Below are 22,514 nucleotides of genomic sequence, written 5' to 3'. Positions count from 1 at the left end.
GAGAGCGCTATTTTGTTTACATATCCGTGTATAGCTAGTGAAATTACAGGACAATAATGAAGCGTGCCATTTTATTATTTAAGATGACGTGCGCTTATGACGATTTGTACAGAATTTTTTTATATACAAATCGTGACTAGCTCTTGTTATAAATATGATTTATAAATTATATTAATACGGTTTCATAGTGTTTAACAAAAAGTACTTAGTTTTTAACGAAAGTGAAAGTGGTAATCCGGAGATGTTCTATTTTTAACAAAAATCTACCATCTATAGCTTTAACGGCCATGCCGAGGTTACCAAAGAAATCCTTGTCCTTGAGCTTAACGCCACAGTGACCAGGATGAAAAAAAAAATTAATACAATAACGATACCTCCTTTTTAGACGAGAATGTAATTTTAACACTATGTCATTTATTTGCCATATATCATTTACTTATCAAACATAAGCCCTTTTTTATAACAAATTAATTAGTTTTGAAAAACAATGAAAAAAGTCAAAAATAATTTAATAATAAGAATAAGACAATTTAGAGAATAAGCCTGAAAATTTTTAATTCATACATTAAAGGCTCAGAGAGTTATTTCAGGAGATCACGTAACGCCATCTACCGGCCTTAACTGCGTGTTCTAATTTATTCATTCTTTGCTTCGTGAGTTAAAATATGACCTCATCCGCGAAGCTCTTTCTCCGAATGGATCTTTTATTCATGACACTTGCGCGATTTTCTTCGGGATTTAATTAGGAACGTACACTAACGAGCGCCTTTTTACGCTTCGTTTTTAAATATTGAACTAATTTGATTAGAAATTTCAATTGTGCCTGATAAAATTACATATTAAACTAATCATTAAAAGCTTTTTTAATTACAATTATACCTGCATTGATACCGTTGTAAGGTCTTGTTGCAAGCCTCTGTGAATTGATAGGTGCTATAATAAAATTTTGCTTATAACTTAACTTCCGTTATAACTAATACTGTAATTAATTTGTAATATATTAATATTTATTATATAAATAAAAACTCGAGGTCAGTTCGACCAAATTGGCTGAATTTTATATACTTTAGTTAAGGCACGAGGAAAGTTCTTACGGGGAAAAGATATAAGTAAAAAAGTTGCGAAGCGTGTAGTATAACGATTCCTTTTTTCTCATGCGTACTTTCCCTCGTTAAATAATTTACCTCAATCAAAACAAAAAAGCTATGACAAACCAAAAATATGTACCTTAAAGCATTACAATGACAATATAATCACATTGTTACATTATTTGTAATTGATCATTTTATTAGTAAAGCTTTGAGCAAAAATAGTCTTCGTTTCGTCGTCGTCAAATAAGCGAGCCGCTTAATAGACGATCAGCGGAAACAAATTTCTCTCCTTAGTCCTCAGTCCTCACCTATGGACTACCACTGCTCATTGAACAAAGTGATCACTTTGAAATACACCTTTCTTTCTATTGGATTGCGATAATAACTTTTACAGTACAATAAAGTTTAACAGTATGAAGTTAGTTGTGTCCATTATTAAATAATAATAACAAATGATACAAACTTAATGTACAGTAAAATAGCCACTATCTTTGAATTGACTAAGTGAATTCATCCCCTTGTAAATTCCTGTAACTGAAACAACGTTATAGCCTTGCAAAAGCATACAAATTGTACTAAAAGTTTAACTAAAATACGTAAAATTACAGTAGTTACATTTTATCATTATTAACATATCTTAACATTCAATCCTAATTAAATACTTAATAAACTACGATCGCAAAAACAGATAGTATACGAAAAAATATCATTAAGTCAATTTTAACGTTACTAATGCTCTTACAGACCGGAAATGAAATCGACAGTACATAGCATAATTACGCAAAAGAAATCGTTCGAAGGTTCATTTCAGCACAGTCATTTCGGAAATGGTTCTAATGACATATAGAGGAAGTTTTTCCGTTGTATTTACGTCTGTACAGACTTTAAAAGGTAGTAGATAGTTCGTAAATATATTACAGATAATTTAGACTTTTTCATAAAAGGTTAGTACAAAATACAATTACTTTAAAATAAATGGTAATATTTCTTACTAACCTACTTTGCAATAAAATTAAGGCAAACCGTATTAACAACAAGGAAATAATTTGCAAAATGTATACCTGTCAGCCAAGAGACTGACTCTAAAAACTCACCGTTATTAATTTCTGGCAATTACATCGTATTGTTGAGCAGTGGTAGACTAGCGATAGAAGACTAAAAGTTGTTGATATATGAGATTGCCACTGATCACAAACATATTTCCAAAGGATGGGCAGCAACTTGCGTGGCGGTTAAAGTATATTTCCCCATATATATCTTTTGGAGGAAACCTATGCCTTGGCTGGAACGAGGATGACGGCATCATGCTGTTTAGGTTTAATGGAATTTTGTGCACACTTTTGATATAGTTAATAAAGACTGATTGTTTAAATAAATTCATATTTAGCACAGAGCAGTCAAACAGACTACTTATTGTTTAATTTTGTTGCTTTAATATCATTTATAACAATGTTAATGTTCTACTTTCAAAATTAATTATTAATATGATACTAATAGTCACGGCGGATTTTGAAAATGAAATCATGAATAATTTTAAAAGCGGGTAATAGCATTCAATTAAATATTAGGGTAGAATAGGATTAAGACCTTTAAATAGCAGCGATTTAAAATATACATAAGTAATTTTAAAGCCTTATAAAATTTATTTACAAGAATAAAGATTTTAAAATAATCAATTAAAGTTAAAAAGTTATTACGAAACCGAATAATATCAAATGTAAAGTTCAGGGTGGATGTCAGACGTAAGCATGCATTGTAATGCCAATTAAACTGAATGGATAGACGACAGTGAGAGGGGAGTAGTTTTGATACCAACAACAATACTAAGCGAAAATTGTTTGAATTGTTGTTCGCGGTGCGTAGGCGGAGGCAATAACTGGCCAACAAATGATTGCGCCGCTGGCTGCATACTCCCAGGTCTGTCGTAATCACTCTTGTAATATTCACTTTGGATAGATTTGTTTGATTACCATTTAATTATAATTTACTTAGCGTAAATTCCATACGTTAGTGCGATTTAAAAAAGCGCTTAGTACAATATGTGTTTTGTAACTAACACTGCTTTATAAAACCAATACTAATTACCATATAAAAACAAAATCAATTTCGGCTAATATAACACAAGGTAAGAAAACATGTGGTATACACACAGAATCATGAGGCGATACTTCGAAGCGACAGAAAATGATTAACGACATTTTGATGCAAGTCTATAAGTGCATGTATCAAAGAATACAACCTGTATTTACGTCACACCGAGAATTATTCGGAGCCAAGCGAACGTCTCGGTTGCTGCACGTTTCGTGCCGGCCCCGTCGCGCCCGCTCTTTTATTGAATTTAATTTCCCGGACCACACTCGCGTTATTATCGTGCCCGTCATTGCGGCCGGTTAATGACAGTAACATAATGAAGGTAAATATATACGTTGAACACGATTATACAGAACGTGTGTTTAGCTTTCTCAAAACATTCGTTATTTTTTTGACAAACATTTACATTGCAAAATATTTAATGATTTTCTACGTCGAATGACAAAAACTTATAATGAAAACAGTATATAATACATAATAAACAGTTTATTATGTATGAGTACTGTTGAATTCCTCGCCGGCTGTTCTCAACAGAACTGCCTTCCAAGCTGTGGGTAGCATCTTGTAGGGCTGACAATGCTGACATTTCATGTTTATTGACGATTCTAAAATACTAATAACAGCCTATTCGAATAAAAATAATTTAAATTATGAAAGTTTTATGGAACTTTTATAAATTTGGCTTTGTCAAAAAAAACAGTCAATATTTGTTCACGCTTGGTGCGTTAATTATTGAACCAAAGGACATGTACCGACTCGTATAAGGAATTTTTTAACATTAGCCATTTTAAAGAAATGATCAAAACAAAAATCTAAAACATCATATTTCTTTACAAGTTCAAAGTTGCAAAAAATGTGAAATGAGATTTCGCTGTTGGAAAAAATATTACCGTTTCGTTAAATGTAAAATATTAGATATGTAATGTTTACCAGTTACATAGTTATTAAAAATAAGTAAAAATAAATTGTGTAAATAGAAAGTGTGCTACCAACTAACGAATACTCGCATTCAATATGTTCGTTCCCAAATGAATTTGAACTTTGATCCTCTACTAACTGTCAAACAGTTATACACGCGAGAAATATTAGTGTTTACATATTAAGTGCTACTTTGATTAAATTTTATTTGCCAACGAGATTTACAAAAGTGTTGTCACTACATTTATTTGACCTTTTAAGACATTTATCAAACTCACTTCCAAGGCAAACCAAAGGCCGTTTAGAATTGTAGTTTAGTCTTAGACGTCATTATATAAAAGATCGTTTAAATAATGTAAAATAATTTATATGTGACGGAGTTGAAGTAATGCTGATCACTGTATAATACTTACTGCGATGGTGTCATAGATGCCATTCTCGTCATTACGTAAAGTTACGGCCGCAGTGTTCGCGGGCGGTTCTGAGGTGGTAGGCACTCGATTTGGCGGAGGCGACAGCGGGAGCGTGTCTCCGTTGCGAGTCCATGTTCTATGTATTTGCCAACTGGTATCCGAAAAGCGTGCTTTATCCTGAAAAAAAAATGTTCCTTAAGATTTCTTGCGAAGGCTTCAGGAATATTTATTGATATACAAATAAGCCCTAGACCAGTGGCCTACGTTCCAACAACGGGCACATTGCCTAGGTATTATGACATAAATACACGTGCAATATGAAATTAATAATAATAAAATAAGTAATATAACTGAAGTGCGATCCCTCTTTGACAATCAAAATACCTGATTAGCGGCACAACTACTTCTCAGTAACATTTGAGACTCGAATCAATATAACCTATTGTTATACCTGTCAATAATATTTTAAAATCCTTTTAAATATTTTAGACGTCGATTAGGACTTCTGAAGTGTAGAAATATAATCAACAAAATGTTTTTAGATATAATACTGTTTTTTACATTTATTAAAACACATTCGTTTTACTATATTTGTAAATCACCATATTTTTAAAAAATTAAGTATATAATTGGGTAGTAAAGTTAGGTATAATTAGATACTTTAATTTCACAATAATAAACGACACAGTTTTGTGGCAAAGAAAATGATCGCTTCGTTCTTTGGTCGGATAAGCTATTATGCAACAATAGTTCTAGTAAACAAGAAAACAGTACCAGCTGAGTACTGCTGAGTATACTAACATTAGTTTGTCTGTTGTTTCAGAAAAGTTCAAAAACAACGTTCACACAACTGATACTTCTTTCATCAGAACAACTCGTCAACGCTATCGAGTATTTCACTAAGGCAGGTGTAGAATTGTTTGGTCACTCTTCTTACAGCTCCAATCTTGCACCTTGACACATTTATCAATCATCAAAAATAAAACAAAAACTTAATGAAATGTGGTTTCAAGATGCCGAAGAAGATATCGCTAAGTTCGAAAATGTCGCAACGAACACAGGATGCAACAATGTATAGATTGTCAAGATGGTTACTTAAAAAAAACATTAAGACATAACTTGAATCTGTTAAATTTGTGTTACTCGAAAAACTTTAGAATTTGGCTGAACGGATTCGTACACGCAATGTAACCATTTGCTCATTTAGACCACATCGCCGGCTTTATGACTTTAATGACTGTATGTCGTAGACCAATCAAAGTTGTTTTGTGTTCTCGTCACGTTCGAACCTCCGTTGGACTTCTTTGTAAAACAAACAGTACAGGAAATTGGCTATGAGTCTAGGTAATCTGAAACTGTGTAAGGCTTGTTGCTTTGTTAACCTAATGACATAGTTGCTGGTTAGACCCATGAGTATACTTGCTGTGTGCGCAAAACTTAAGTCGCACATAACGTTATATCCAAATATCTATTTTTTAGGTGACCCAGTTGGCTCGTGTCAGAAGGTAGATACGTTCTTCGGGTGATTTAAATTATTTTATTCATATCGTATTTACAACGATATCATGCTACGAGTATCCACTTTGAAATGCTTCGTAATATCGCAATTATTTTTACTCAATTTAGATCTAATATAGTTTTAGAAAGGGTTAATTATCATATTTAAAAAGCTTGTCTAAGAATCTCTATTCTTTGATGAAGGTCTAGACTGGAACTAAATATATCTGTCATCGTATATGCATTAAATTGGAAGTTCTATTAACGACAAACATTGGATCTATTGATCGTTTTAACTATATTACATTATTTGCTATGGGAATGAGACAGGTTACAAGTCGATATATTAATCTTAAATTAAACATATTAATATTAAAGTTTGGAGTACCTACTGCACAGTTGTTTCAAAAGTCCTGCAAAACATAAATGCGTTGCACACGTAATACTTATTATAAGTACGTGCAATCACTAAACCATAATCGTTGATTTTATTATTAAACTGACTTATTTACTTATTATATAGCACGAAATTTAAAATAGAAAAAAAATCCAAAAATAAAATGTGTCATACATTAGCCTGGGTTAAATCTCTAGGGTACTTTTTTGTTAACAGAGACGTTGAAACATCACGCAGTAATTATGGCCACAACTCACGGTAGTGGTAGAGCAATAGTTCAACTTATTTTAATGAAACACATATTGCTGTATTAAAAAATTATTGACGCGTGTTTAAAATTTTCTACGTACACGATATTTCCCAGCATAACTCGGGAGCTTTAATACTATTGCCGTATGTAGGTTAGTTTATTTAACATTAAGTAGTTATGCTGTTTAATATTAAAAGTCACTGCGACAGTAGACATTGAAAATAAATAAGTAGTTACATACCGGACGCTTCAGTCAAAGGATAGACGCATTCGATATGTGGTGTTCGCGTCCGATGTTTATAATATATATAGTCAATCCTTAAAGAGCAGACTATCAAAAATCTGCTTGCATAGAATACTCTATTATTTCTGCTATGTCTGTCTATGACATTGCACGGAGGAGCTGATGATAATGATGACAGATGATAATTTGGACAAGCTAATAGTTGTCGGCAATGAGGAGGGTATAAGGGCCAGAAGACTAGCATCTACTCGTTTGACTGTCGCTTTTTCAAAAGCACATAACACCATCATGCACAGCACCTTAAAACTTTCACAAAATACAGAGCCCTGAAAAAAGATGGTAGCAGAAACTAACGAACTTGCCCGCGACACTCAGTCATAAGGAAGCGACGAAAAAATTACGAATCGTATCAATTTATCTCATGGCTAGCAATAACGGTTTACAGTGTATTTTTACAAATTAAATACAATAAGGTCTTAAAATAAACATTTGTATGATCTTTAATAAAACTATCAACTACAACTCTATACCTTCACAAACAAAAGCATTTCCATTGACCAACAAATCTTATTTGGTTGTTTTTCTCGAATCTTCTAGCGAATATTACAAATCTATAGAATACTCTACTATTGTTAGAAAAAAATCTTATACGAAGGACAATGACATTCTCTAAATCTCTTTTATCTGAGACTGTTAATAAATTGTTGTTTAAGCTCAAATGCTTCAAATAAATTACGCTTTATAACATTAAAGTTCTTGTCGTGGCTTTTTAAAATGCTAATTCTATATATTTTAGATTTAACAAATTACTACCGTTATCTTAACGAAATTACATATTCGACATGAACTTGGCGGTAAAAAGGTCGATTGAAGTCGCATATTTCTCATACAGCATTATTACATATATTCTTTAACACTTTACGGTCACGAATGGGAAAAAGCAAAAGCATATTGCGAAAATAAACCATTTAGATTAAGTAGTCTCCGCAAAGGTTTGGAAAAAAGCTTATTTATCTATTCATAGGCGACAACATTTTTATGGCAGATTTCAAATTTTGCTTATTCTAACTTTAAATATTGTTACAAAAAAGTTTCTTTTTTCTGTTATTTAAACTATTTGTTAGTGTAATGTATGTTAGATAAATAAATAAAATATCTTAAGCTCATTCAAATTATTTCCATTAAGTTCAATACAGTCTTGGAAGAGTCAAGATTGAGGCCAGTTACCAACAGAGTCCCGCATGATGAAGAGTTTATTGTTACGTTTAATTACTTCAATTCGGGTCTCATTATAACTCACTGAATTTTAATACCACGAAGATATTAAACACCGATTGAAACAAAAATGAGAAAACACAAGTATTATTATGTTTCCTATTAATATAATAATACTGGATAAACTGGATATATTTAATTTTAAAATCTACCAAATAAGCTAAGTTTAGCCAAAGACAAAACAATTGTGTAACAAAAAAAAAAGTTTGGTTAAACCCAAAGCGAGTATAACGTAGCAGCGGCTTCAAAAGATATTTGGGTAAAGTTTATTACAAAACGTCTGGTTCAGTACATGATATAGTACAGAAGATTAACCACCAGGTAGATGAGATAATAAACATCCCACGTGGCGTTGCATCGTAAACGGACGTGATAGCGTTGTCGATCAGCGTGTGCGTGGGCGCCTGCGCTCAACATTTCGTTACTACTTTCGACATGCATTGACGACGTGAGCCTGCTGCTTAAGAATGATGACCTGACCGACTTTCAATTTTCCAGCGGTTACAAGTTTTTATTGTATAGAGTACATGATATTGTCGCAGGAATTGCGGAAGTCCTGATAAAATTAAAAACCTGTCACAAAGTTAACGTAGCATTAAAGGATTACGTCTTTATCAATTAGCACCTCAAATTTAATGAAGCCGTGTTCCCTGTAGTAAGCGAAAGACGCATTTATCTCCAATTATGTTACGCTACATTGTTTTTTCTATATTATTTATTCATTACTACGAGAACTATAAGAACCGCTTTATGTGATATTGAAGTATCTGAGATTTGTTTTAAGAAAATATATAGAAAAATTACCAGACATAGTACGGAGAATAACGCACAAAATCAAACATTACAGTTGTTCATCGTTAAAAAATTAAAATAAAGACAACATTTATATTGACCTAGTTAAGTAATTAGTAATTTTGTTTAACAAATAAAATTTGATTATTAATATTATGTATATAGAAGTGTAATCTAGGAACGCATTAAGATAGTTGAAACAATTATAAAGTACACCAATACAAGCCACTGATACAATTGTCAATTTTCGATAGAAGAATAAGAAAAATGTTACATTTACTTGAATATGAGCTTTGGAATGCACTGAATGTTTGCTTGGTTTCCGTTGCGGAGAAATCGTAAGTCTTGGTGAGAGCAAGAATTCTAATTACATACCAGTTACTGTGTAAATTACGAAAAGTAAGCCGTTTGAACTGCTACACTACAGAAATGGCAGGCTTTGTTATTGTAAAGGTTATCGAAAACAATATGATGGATTTAAAACCAAATTAACCTGATTTCTTAAACTACTTTACTTCAAAATTTAATTTTAGTTCAAACAAACATGCATTATTTGTTTAATTATTAACAATAATTTTGCGTACGCTTATGGAAATATATACCTAGAAACATTAAAAATATTCTAACAACTTTGAAAAGCATGAGCTAAACAGACGTTCCGATGTTTATTTAAAAATGACCTTGCTTTGGGCGTAGTGGAATACTTGTGTAGTTAAGAGACTTAGGTTTGTAAAATAAAAAATTCCAATTATTTAAATTAGTAACAATATGTTAGTACTATAATATCACGATAGTTGATAACATTATTTAGTTGTTATTGTTGTAGATGGCGGAAACATCGCGAAACGTCAAAATCAATAAGGGCCAAGGATAGAGGGCAATGCGTATTAGCGACGCAATTGTCACGATGCCTAGCGTTCTAAGCTCCTCCGGTATAAGACTCTAGTCGGTCGTCATTACACATTCAAATGGTCGCTTTAATGGACTTTCACACCTTATTTAATGTGAAAATAATGCCGCTTATAAACCGACAATAACCAACAATGTAGAAATAAATGACTTCCTAAAGGTTGAATAACATGTTTTGTTATTTACAAATATTATTTATTTACAATTTCATCATCATTTCAGTCGTAGGACATCCACTGCAGCACTTTTTCCTCAGCCGTAAGGCGTCCACAGCTGGACATAGGCCTGTACCATAGGCTTCAATTTATTCATATCTAATACATGTAAAAATATTTTTAAGTTAAAAAGCATAGACTTAATAGTGTCTCAACAAACATGTATTTACGAAAGACAACAATAAACATACTGAAAGTTGCGATTTATAACTAAACCGCCTTTTTCAACCTTTAAATTGTACTTCGGCCTCTCTGAAAGAGACGAGATGCGTATCACTTTTTGAGAGTAGTTTGATTAGTGTTGTTATGTTGAAATATTGTATTCCGTCTTTAAAGGATTTTGTACTTTAAAATGCATAAAAAAAATGCTCACCGTTTAAATCATAGCCGTACTCTGTAAGGGAAAGCTTATTAGTTCGCAACTCTATGTGCATAAAATAAATATCATATCTTCAATTTATAACAAAAGTTATATCAATCACATTATAAATATCACAACAAGCTGCTGTTCTATTGTCCTTCACTCTTACTATTCTTTACGTTGTAATAGACTAGACGAGGTCAAGTTTGAATCTCTAGGTGCTGCGGTTGTCTACGGCACTATTGTTGTATATCTTACAAGAGGACTGTAAACTTTTTTTCATATATATTTAAAAATCCATTACTAAAATTAAATTAAAAATAAAGACGATTATTAATTCAACTTTAAACTATTTATAAAAATTAAGCGTAGATTAACTAATGTTTTGTTTTAACACTGATGGCTGATATAGTGAAATTGTTACGTTAGCAGAATCTGGAGCCTATATTTGCAAATCGAAGACTATCATATAACTACGTTACTGTAGTATATCGTAGATTTTTTATTTTGAGACATAAGTTGTTAAAATATGTTGTTATAAATAACAATATATAACTCCTTGCTATTGCGCGAATTAAAGAAGTTTTTGAAACAACAAAAATGTGTATTAAACCGACAACAAAAGTAATAATAAAAAGGCAGCGATGCGGAAATCTTATTGGTGCTTAGTGAGGTCATATCCCAATACACAACACGCTGGAACAAAAACACATTTCGCTTGAATTGTTTAGCAACTACAGATTTAATACAATAATGTGTTATATTTATTTACGAAAACAAAATGCGATGAAGGACATATTTCAAATTGCAATTACTTTGGAATGTTATATGTAAATAACCAAAATAAATAAACCCAACGTGTAAAACCAAACATGTTTTTAACGATCACACTAGCCATGAACTTCTGTTTAACTCTACATATTTGTATCTTTTTTAAAAATCATTTTCAAATCGGTAATAAACAATGTACCGGTGACATTTTTAGCAGTAGTAAACCAAATAGCGATGGTCTAAGAAAATGCAAACGTCGTGCGTTACTAAGTCCATCTTATGACCTTTCGCACTTACAACATTACATACACATCTTTATCGTAACAAACTTACAAAACAAAATAAACTTAATGAGATCATTTGTGTCTAGAAAATTTCAGAAGCCAATTCAATGTGTTAACAAATTAAAACATAATACAGGTAAAAAAAAGCAATTCCCAACTAAAATTATTTTTTTTTCATTCAAAAATGTGTTTTAACTAATTCAAAAAAGGTTTTTTATAGATTATTTTGTAGTAGCCGTGTGTTGTTTCCACAAATGAGCGACAAAACTCCTCAGGGAAATAATTTGTAAATTACGTAATAAATTAATAACAATTACATATCAATAAGGGCGCGCATGTCCTTTGATAACCTAGTATAACTTACGTAATAAAGATATCAGTTTATTGAAGAAATTTTGATAAAAATCAAGATTATAAGTGCTTACAATCAATTTAAGTACGATGTACACATGTATTGAATGAGTAAGCCTGCAATAAATAATCTTCACTGATGTGGCTTATGTAATAACATATCAATACACCAATGAGTTAAAAAACACCATCCTTTGCGAAGGAAATAAACTAAACCTAAACCTCCGTGAATGCTTAGCAAAACAAAACTAAACAAAAAAAATCTCTATTACGGATTATCGTATAATATAGTACACAATTTTACTACCTAACTAACACAATCACTTTACTCTACACTCACACATATACAATCTTCTCTACCTTCATGGGATTGTCATTATTCAATTTCGGAATACGATCGGGACAGTAAATTTTGTTATGTTCGTGGACCCTTTAGTTCCACAAACTAATTCTGATGAAACTGCAAAAGCCATTCAGAGCAGCAGCACCTAGATCAACAGAAACAAGTAACCTATTTATTTTTTATTTTTTTTACACGTTATTGTACACGACTGATAACTAAAAAAAAAACGAAAAAAAATATATATATATATATATATGTGTGTGTGTGTGTGTGTGTCTTCAAATCGGAATACAAAAATCCTTGCGTTTTACAATTTGGCGCCAAAACAGAAGCCATAATTAGGGGTACGGAAATTTCGTATTTACGAAATAGATGCGAATAAATGCGAAAATTACACATAAATGCGAATAAATGCGAAATGTATGGTAGTGTTCGCATTGATTATTAAATTATTTATTAAATATTTATTAAATTATTATCGTATCGCCCGAGTCGCGACTCGCGTCAATTGCAGTTGCAAATTGCAGTTTTATATCTTAATGATTATTTGAATTACATACTTGACTTTTTTGATGAAATGGAGAATCCAAATTCTCGTGATCTATTTTTGAAAAAATGTTACGTTGATATAACTTTTAAGCGAAAACTAAATACTCAAATAACTTTTATCTCTGAGTTATGCCCCAAAATAATGAATTTGTTTGATGAGTTAGAAGGGACAAATTATCCAATTGCACACTTGTTATGCAACAAATTAGAGGATTTAAAATCATCGCTTGAACGGCAACGTCAAGGTTATTTTGATGAAAAGACGTCACTGTGTCTTAAAGACTATGAAGGAATTGATGAGACAATGAAAACTATGTTGAAATCAGCAAGCGAAAAAGTTTCAGTAAGCTTTCCCTTCACATGAAATTAAATAAGACGAACGAGGCTTTCTTTCACATTGGTTAATTGTTTTCTCCATCTGTGGCTGCAAGTTGAACCACATTAAATATAAACGTATTGCTGGAAAGCTTTTCGAAAATTCCTTTTTTCCCAAGGATTTCCTCAAAATGAGCTAATTGTTGGGTATGCGCACTTTCATAGGTTAATTCTTCGATCTATTAATATAAATGAAAACCCCAATGTAAGGGGCATATTGTTGGCTGTCAAATGCAACTTCCCGTCCTTTGCTGAAGCAGCATTACAGAGTATTTGGAGTCCAACCAACAGCGTGGACGCTGAACGCTTCTTCAGCATATACAATGTTGTCGTAGCGGACCGAAGAGCGATGCTTAAGGAGTCAAATGTTGAAATTTCTACAATGTTATCTTCTACAGTGTTAAGACTTGTACTTTAAAATTTTGTATTTTGTTAAACTTTACTTTCATATTTAGTAATAAAATTACTAAACAAGTATTTTTGTTTAATAAATACCTAATTTACACAAATTTTATAATTTCACAAATATAAATGCGAAATTTATGCGAAATTTTTAAATTTTGAAAAATGTAAATGCGAAATTGGTGATTTTTTTTTGCGAAATTTCCGTACCTCTAGCCATAATAGCTTGCGTTAGATGAAGTTTTACAAGTCATTTAAACCGTGATCAATAAAATTTATGAAATATCAGTTTAATATTTCGTTATATTTCAATAGGCGTTTTACAAGTATATGATAATAGCTAATTTAAATATTTGACCCAACCAGATTTTCCCCTCAAACAATAACAAAGCGTTAATAAACATCCTTTATGTTTTTAATTAATCCTTCCAGAAGTTAATTTGCATGTCGTTAACAACGCGCGGAGCGCAGCGCGGCCTCTTCCACTGATAAGATAACCTTGCCTTCCAATTTATTTTGCACGATTAGTGTGAGCTGCAGATTCGACGCAAACTTGTGCACATTAAAACAAATAACAAAATTGACATTAATTTTTGAATGGTGGTAAATAAAATTAACTACATTACTTAAATAACGAGTAGTACCTCTTGCTCAAAAGGATCGTCCACAGAGGAAACTCGTTTCTGTTTGTCTCCGCTGAACGACAGTCTCCTCCTGAACAGCTTCATCTTAGTTGCGCAGCTCCAAGCGACGCTGTGCAAATATCTACTCTCGCTTACACAAGGACGTTTTTCATTATTTATTGCTCACGACTCGAACTGAATAAACGATGATACGAGATACGGGTCTCTTATATATCAACAAATCTCCTTTGATGAATGAAAGGAAATAGTGAACGAACACTTTGGTGCTATTAATCGCGATTTTTTGGTAAAAATGCGCTAATTCGCGTTTTGGTATCGAGTGGTAGTTCGATGGAGATGCGGAGCTAGGTTAGGTACTGTCGCGGAGGCACATGGGTGCGTGGTTGAGCGAGACGCGTTCACGGACGGTGTGCGGTCGGATCGCACGCCCGCCGCGCACTGCCCACTAGATCGTCGTTCGGCGCGCCGCGCTCGCGCCACGGGCCTCGCCTCACCTTCGCACCGTGACACCGTGGGACTTCGCTTTGCCCTCACCCCTGCGGTAATCGCACATCAATCAAACCGTAACTTCCATCAAATCCCTTTAACAAAGGACACACTTCACCGCAATGTTATGTCTTTTAAAACATTCCGCACGATGACATACTGAATCGTTAGCGCGGTGATGTAGCTCTATTGATAAAGAGTTCAAATAAGTTATCGTCCAAAGTCATAATGGGGAATTGTGAGATATTATTTAGATGCATTTTGACATCGCACGTAGCAACCGACTTTTGTACTTAAGCAGATAATAAAACGATAATTATAATTTATATTTCCTTCGTCACGAGCAGCAATTACGTATACTAGTGGGGCATTAGCAGCCGAAGCGATGCAGCATCCGTAGTTGCCATAAACATTACTCTAAATTTGGACGCCTAGAGCTGTCCCGCGTTTGACACGCGTCAATTATACGAAACGCACTATGAACACCGATGTAGTGAGACCTCCGTATCCATCGCATAAGTTTGTTTATTGTGTGCATACGTGATCACAGCCTCGCTAACGTGTTTTATTAAAACAAAACGTCAATAAAACGTTCTACAATGTACATGTCGGAATATTTATACATTACAAAAATTATACTCGATAAAAGCAAAAGCAGAAACGATATAAATAACGCTACAATAAAGTCAAGGTTCAAATCAAAACTATAAGAAAAGTTTTCAATTTGCGTTTACCTGCTAGATATTTAGTCAATGTATTACAATATTTACTTAGTTTTTTTTTGCTAAAGATTCTATGTAAAAATATTTAAAAGAACAATTCTTTGAAAACGTGTTAGGTATAAAAGCAAACACAACTCTTGCTCGTATAAACGTATCTTGACATTTGCAAGACCTTCGCAAATGTAGGCAATAAAGTATAATTGATGGAGAGTCTGGAAATGCTGGTCAACAATTTGTTTCAATAAGGGGTGAAGTCAAAGGCGCTAATGATTTTTAATTAAAATAAACGTTTTAAACCCAAGGGTGAAAAATATACTTTATGAATTCCGTTTTTAGCACCCTAACAATTTTGACCTTTGAACTTGATCTTTTCTATAGTATATGACAAATAAAGTTATTTTGTATAGCAGCACACATTTCAGTGCCGTATTCCTCAAACGATGGTTGATTTTGGATTTGATAATAAGATAATTTAAGAAAAAATATGTAATGTTATTTATTATTACAATAACTTATTAACATAATACATTAAACATTTGTTATGAAATACAATAAAAGATAGTTATGAAAAATTATTTTATATATTTCAAAATGATTGTAATTATGAGTTTCATTTGACGCTGTTACTTTAATATAAAATTGTTATCTAAAAGCATCGTCAATCCATTGCCGCGTTAGATGAAGAAGTAATTTTAATCTTCGTTAAATGTTTACGTAAAAAACAGGAAACGGGATAGGATTTGGTATGCAGCGCCGTGTTTCGTTGGCTTCGAGCCGGCGGCGTTTGTAGTGCAGTTAGCACGTCCTAGTATCCTCGTTCGGTATTTAGTTTCCCCAGAGCAAGTTATACTTGGCAGGATTAGGAATTATGATCGTTTAGACGCCGCCTACATAAAGCGGGTGCTGACCATATTTACATATTACCATGTAAATATGTAACGTGTTTTCAAAAGGTAATTTTAAGCATTGCTTATTGAAAACTTTTCATCACTACGATGTTTCGATCCATCAAATAATTTCCTTACAAATTAATTAATCGTGAAATACAAAAAATATAATACGGGTTATCATGGGGTTACACTGGCCACGATGTCATCTTGTGTTGCAATAAAAACTATTTCCGTTTGTTCATACTTCATTATTACGAATAGTAATAACGAAAATGAATACCATGGCGATTGCGGTCGATAGTAATTTACTTTACAATGATTTGGCTAGAACTTTATTATAAACAATACACTCCAAACTACTTTTACGTATTTTTGTAAATATATCATATTTACATGTTTATCTTATACATAGCTTTTAAATCTTCAATACCGCCCACAGATACCTTAAATATACATGACCTGCAAAACTTTAACACTGTTATGCCAACATTAAGCTTCAAAACTAATTTCTCGTCTATATAACTAACATGTGCCCGGGTTCTAAATAGATCCACCAACACGAGTTGCAGCACAACTGCTTTCAATTTGCGCTGCTCTAATGTGTCGCCCCTTGTTCCATTTTATGCTGGTCTCCACAATCACAACCCTAATGGTAAATAATGTCATAATTTTAAATCACCTAAACCAAATTTATGTCAGAAATATCATCATGCTTAAAATATATATTTATAAGCAGAAGTACGCATAAAATTTAGTCATATTATCGAATATCTTTAAAATGAAATTTTGCACATGTCACCGGAAACGCATAACATAATCATTATTTTTCTCACAGTGAAATGTATTATAAACCAAGCATTGCCCAAAGCTACTTTTTAGCAGAGATGTAAGTAACTATGTTTGTTAAGAAAAATAAAAACCTCTCTCTGTATACTTTAATACACTTTATTTACTGTTTTGTAGTCTTATCCATTTTCTGTCCCATCTTTTGGGTGGACGAGCTTCGTTGAACTTTCCGGTCCACAGTCTCCACTCCAGAATCTCAAGACCCCGGCGGCCACCCGACTGATTTTGAACTTGCCAAACCGCTGGGCTATGATGACTATATTCGTTCGTTATCGGATCTCCACAACTCCACATTCCTGAATCGACCGTAAGAAAATCGCAAGTATGGCGCTCTCCATGGCTCGGTGAGCAACTGTGAACTTGCCAATGACGGCCGAAGTGGCTTCAAAAGTTTTATTGAAAATCTAAGGAGGAGAGCTATGTCCTGCTGTGTACGTCCTACGGCTGAATCGATGATGAACCTTATCAAAAGCTAAGCAAATAGTTAATAAATTAAATAAATAGTCAAGCAGTTTCAAACTAATTAGAAACCCAAGTAAAACTAAAGACGTTGTTTTACGTTATGTTTTATAATCTATATTACTACTTCGAATCTTTATGTAGTATAAAATTTATTCATATATAAAATATTTTAATCTTATTAAAATTTAACATGGTAGCTACAATTTATAACATAGGTAAATATTTTTTCTGTAAACTTCTTCCACGCTTTATTTTTAATCCTTCCATTTAATTAAATTTGAAATCATTAGTTGAGTAATAACTGTATGGTGGTATTTTATAAATTACGTCACCAGAGAGATGAGATAAATTACATGACGTGATTCTAGTTTTTTTGTCGTGAAATCTTTTTATTCTTGTCATAATATTATCCGATTTTCGTTGAGTTTTAAGTGGAAATTCTATATGAACGGCTAATTATTTATGTCACTAACAAGACGTTTCAATTTATCCAACAATATCACGGTTCGCGAACAGTTAATTAAAATAAATCAGATGTGAAAGCAGCCGTAAGCTAGAATATCTTTTGTATTATTACGTAACACACAAGTAATAAACACGTTTCGATTAATTTTTACGATCACTCCTGAAATCCTCCTTTAGTGTGAAAATTTGTTGGTTTCCTCTATTGTAATGTTGTTTTGCCGCATGCTTAAATAAATAATGTAGTTAGAATCTAAATAATAACGCAAAATTTTAAAATACGTGAAGGTGCGAACAATTCTTTATCATAATCTCATTTTTGTATTTAGTGCCACATCTTTGACTGATAGTAACAAATACTGACAATAAAAATTAGGCGTTTTTATATACACAAAACCAGGCAACCTTTTCTTTGAAGTAAGACAAAAGAAATTCGACAACTAAAGTCGTCTAAGAAATTTTGACTGTGTTTCATTAATACTCGTCTTGCTATCGACTATAAGATGAATTTAATTATTTAGTCAATGTTACAAACGAATGTATAACAACAGCTTAGGTCACAAATGTTATAGACAGGGTTTTGTAAAGGTATAATATATTATATATGTTTTTTTTAATTGTCATCATAGTTTCCTTGAATTCACGATGGCTCCACATAACACGTGGCTTAAGTTTTCAGGCCATATGTAATGTACAAAACAACTATTTGAAACGTACGCGAAAAAGTCTGCTAAAGTTCAAGAAGGCCTTTATACATAATAAATTAATCCTTGGTTGGTACGTTTTTACGCCGTACAGTATACTTACAGTATTACATAACTGTGCTACTGGCTCGGTATTGGGAATTTCTGACAGCTCAATAGCAGCTGACACCTGAAACAAACATTCCTCGTGCTCCGTTAAGTGGGTCAATATCTCCCGACGGAGGCGGAATAACTGAATGCAGCATTTTATTATTACGATCTACGGTCTCCTGGGTATCTAATAAAATTGTACCATTTATGTACGCTCCACATAACCTTCAGAGTCTTTATAACAAGCGCTCTGTTTGTAATCAAATTTTTATTACAACTCTTGTAAAGGTTGTTGTTGTTTTATGATATTGTTTTAATACATCATTTCTATATTTATATATTTTGTACGACGCTTGAAATTTTTCAAGGTTTCAAATTACTAAACTAAGCAATAAAAACTATTATAATAATAAAAGATATATATAAAAACGTAGCGTTACATTAATTGCAATATTTTTAAGCCACGACTAAATTTACTACAAATTTAATTTGGTAAAATTAAATCGAGTTTATATGATCGAAAATTACCAATTATGTACAACACACATACAGGTCCCGAATCCGTCTTATATTTTCGCTTTTACCGAACGTCTTATATTAACTTTTACAACCAAACGCCATTTGACGTTATGATTTAAATGGCAGCACACAGACCGAAAGCCTATTTGAGTGTCCTCAATGTTCTGTTTAGATGTATTGACAGTAAAGTACAGTGTATTTCGAGTTATTTTTAAAATTCTGGACGATTGAAGTTACAGTAAAAAATATTTTTAATTCGAAATTAGAACTATTTCTCTTTTCAAGTACATTATACCTGTATCTATCACAAATTGACGGCTACATAACAATTACTTTTTAATGTCAGTACGGATTTAACATACGAAAAATTTAGTCCTATGACATGTCATGTTGGTTATGTCGAGGTCTCAGTCAGCAATAAAGTAATAAGAGACATCAGTTAGCTTTTAGTGAGGAAGCTCCATCTCGTGCCGCAATTAAAACTTGGTTTTACTAGTTAAAAAGTCATAATGCTAATCTCAGCGATCATACGTGCGAGAGATGTATTTCAACAGCGACTACTGTAACAAGACTTAAAGGTGTGCGACATATGATAGGGTCTAATAAGAGAGATACCTTCCATCAAATTAGAACAAATACCAAAACTAGTATCCTCATAAATATGAATCAAATGTAAAACATTTTGCTTAAACGTTTAGTCATAAAGAAGCTTTGTCTAGCTTCTTAACATATTTTGACCGAAACTCCAAAACGCCGCCGCATTATTTACTGCATAGAAATTGTTTAGAATTTTGAGAGTGGTGCGTCGAATGCTGTATTTAACATTATCACAGATGATAGAACTTGGCTTTATTGTTATGATTTTGCAACCAGGAAACAATCTACACATAGGGTGTTTCCTTTAGAAACGTGGAGGCATAGGTAAAAAGATGGTCGACTCGTTCTTTGATTCGAGGGTTTATAATGCAAAATTATTCTAGAACATAAATCAGAAAACAGCAGAGACATTAGTGAACACTTGTATCTGTTTATCTGTTGTTTTGAAAAGTACAAGAACGTCCGTGTAATAGAGTCATCCTCCATTAGGACAACCGCGCCAGCACACTCCGCCCAACGGACAACGAAATATTGGACAATGGCAGGTGTAGAATTGTTTGGACACTATCCTTACTGACCCAACCTGGCACCATACAACTTTCAAGATGCTGAAAACGTGGTGGCTGCGTTTGAAAACGCTTTGGAAAAGTGTAATAAAGAGTAACGGACACAATGCCCTGCAATGGTTTTACAGAGTACAACGATGCCTTAATTTTTATTATATTCTTGAAACTTAGTGTCAGCTAACTAACGTGTACAGATACAAATTTCAGCAACAAAATTAAATTCGACGAACGAATTTATTCTTTAACCAATGTCTTTACGTAGTCTTTCATACATGTTAAATAGAGGAATAAATCCGTCACACCTACAAATAAAAGGTTTTAGAACAAGTATATGAATTGTATAAAGGAACATGATACTTCTGAGGTTTAACAAATGTAATAAAAAATTCAATTCCAATAAATTTCATCTTTTATTATTCCACTAACTTTATGTTAACCTGACGAAAGAAAGTAGCATTGACCCGTTACGAGCATCATTTATTAAATCGGGCGAATGCTGAATAAACAATAGAAAAGAACAAAGGCTACGCAGCATCTATTACACCCAAGAAAGGTGAGACTTTGATGGATGTAATGTTCAGGGCCACCAATTACAACTAAGTTAGAATCAAAAGAAACAAACTTTGTAGTCAATATTTATTCATTACAATATTTATTTTACTAATGATAAAGAGGCCCAACTTATACCATTTGGATTCCAACTCTATTTCAAATTGAATTATAACAACGATCAATTTGACGCCGTTGCTAGTGATATAACTGGGCTAAGGCAACGTTAGTGTCCACTATTGGAATGCAAGACCTCTCTCAAAGAGAGCTCAGAAGCTCAGCTCAGAAGATCTAAGATGGCTTCAAATACTTAAGTTAGGAACCGGACTTACGAATTTTCCAAAAAAAATAAACATGCAATAAGTTATTATATCTTACAGAACAAACGTTTGTTGTTTAACCTCCTTCTAAAACTAACTTATGTCCGCATTAGTGTATAAACGTAAAAAAACAATACCAACGAAAATAACTTACGTCATCGCGAGTTAGAAACTCGCCAACTTTATCCCGACAAAGTTATGACTCTTTAAAATTGCTCTTTTTTCTTTCTTTTCTTATTGCACGAAAAAGAAAATATTTAAAAAAAAACGATTCATGCACTTGTTGAACACGGTAAAACATGACTATTTAATACATAGAATGTAGCATTCAGAAATGAAGTAATAAATTCTAAAAATAAATATTAACAAGGTTTGTTTTGTTTCATAAATTTCTTCAATTGCTTATGAACCAATAAAATACTTACATTACTTACGTTTATCTGCAATACTATAACGAGTCTCTGGCTTGTTATAACATTATCATCCATTAGAATCATTATACATATACGTAGGTATCTAATGAATATTATCTAAGTTATTGAACATGTAATTTTTAATAATCTGTCAAGCTTCCTGTCACTATAACAATAATTATCTCTTGACACATATAATTTACCAGTTCATACTGACCTGGTACCACACTTATCTAGCATAAGATTATAATGAACGGGAAAGTGTAGATTGTTTAGAATATTTGGTAGAAATTGTAAAACGAGCGGACCAATATCAAAAATACACTTATTACAACAATTTCAATTGTTAATTCGTAGCACTAAATATTGCGACAATCGTAGTATAAGTAATTGTAGTTTATTGTAAGTATAAGTAGTTAGTACAATTATATTTAACAATAGACAACGTAACTTTTTAAATCAATAATCTGATGCCAAAAAATTCATTTCATATTATTTTATTAATAGATCGTACTTGATAATTCATTGAAATTCAGACATCACCAGTAATTACACACTATGATTCACGAACCGCAATTTTCAATACAATTATATCCCTTTTATATCAAATAAATTAAGTAACTTATTATGTATACATAGGCGACAAAAAGTAGTAAAGTACCACGAACAGCCATGTACCTATTCATACATTTGTTTTGAAACATTGTTCTCGGAAG

At 32.5% G+C, this 22,514-nt stretch overlaps 1 protein-coding gene across 1 annotated transcript in view; it reads right to left on the bottom strand.

The window, feature by feature from the left end:
- by (blistery) overlaps positions 1–22,514 on the bottom strand; it is a 94,584-nt gene that overhangs the window by 40,849 nt on the left and 31,221 nt on the right. The window contains exons 4-5 of the mRNA XM_068764703.1: positions 18,848–18,913; positions 4,514–4,690 (exon numbers count right to left, since the gene is read on the bottom strand). Of these exons, the coding sequence (XP_068620804.1) occupies positions 4,514–4,690; positions 18,848–18,913 (243 nt within the window). The remainder of the gene's footprint in view (positions 1–4,513; positions 4,691–18,847; positions 18,914–22,514) is intronic.

This window comes from Battus philenor, unplaced genomic scaffold, assembly GCF_028537555.1.
Source record: "Battus philenor isolate CCGP_79_NKW_IND1 unplaced genomic scaffold, ilBatPhil1.0.hap1 SCAF_2, whole genome shotgun sequence".
Taxonomy (NCBI): domain Eukaryota; kingdom Metazoa; phylum Arthropoda; class Insecta; order Lepidoptera; family Papilionidae; genus Battus; species Battus philenor.
This window is presented reverse-complemented; position numbering and strand designations above follow the sequence as displayed.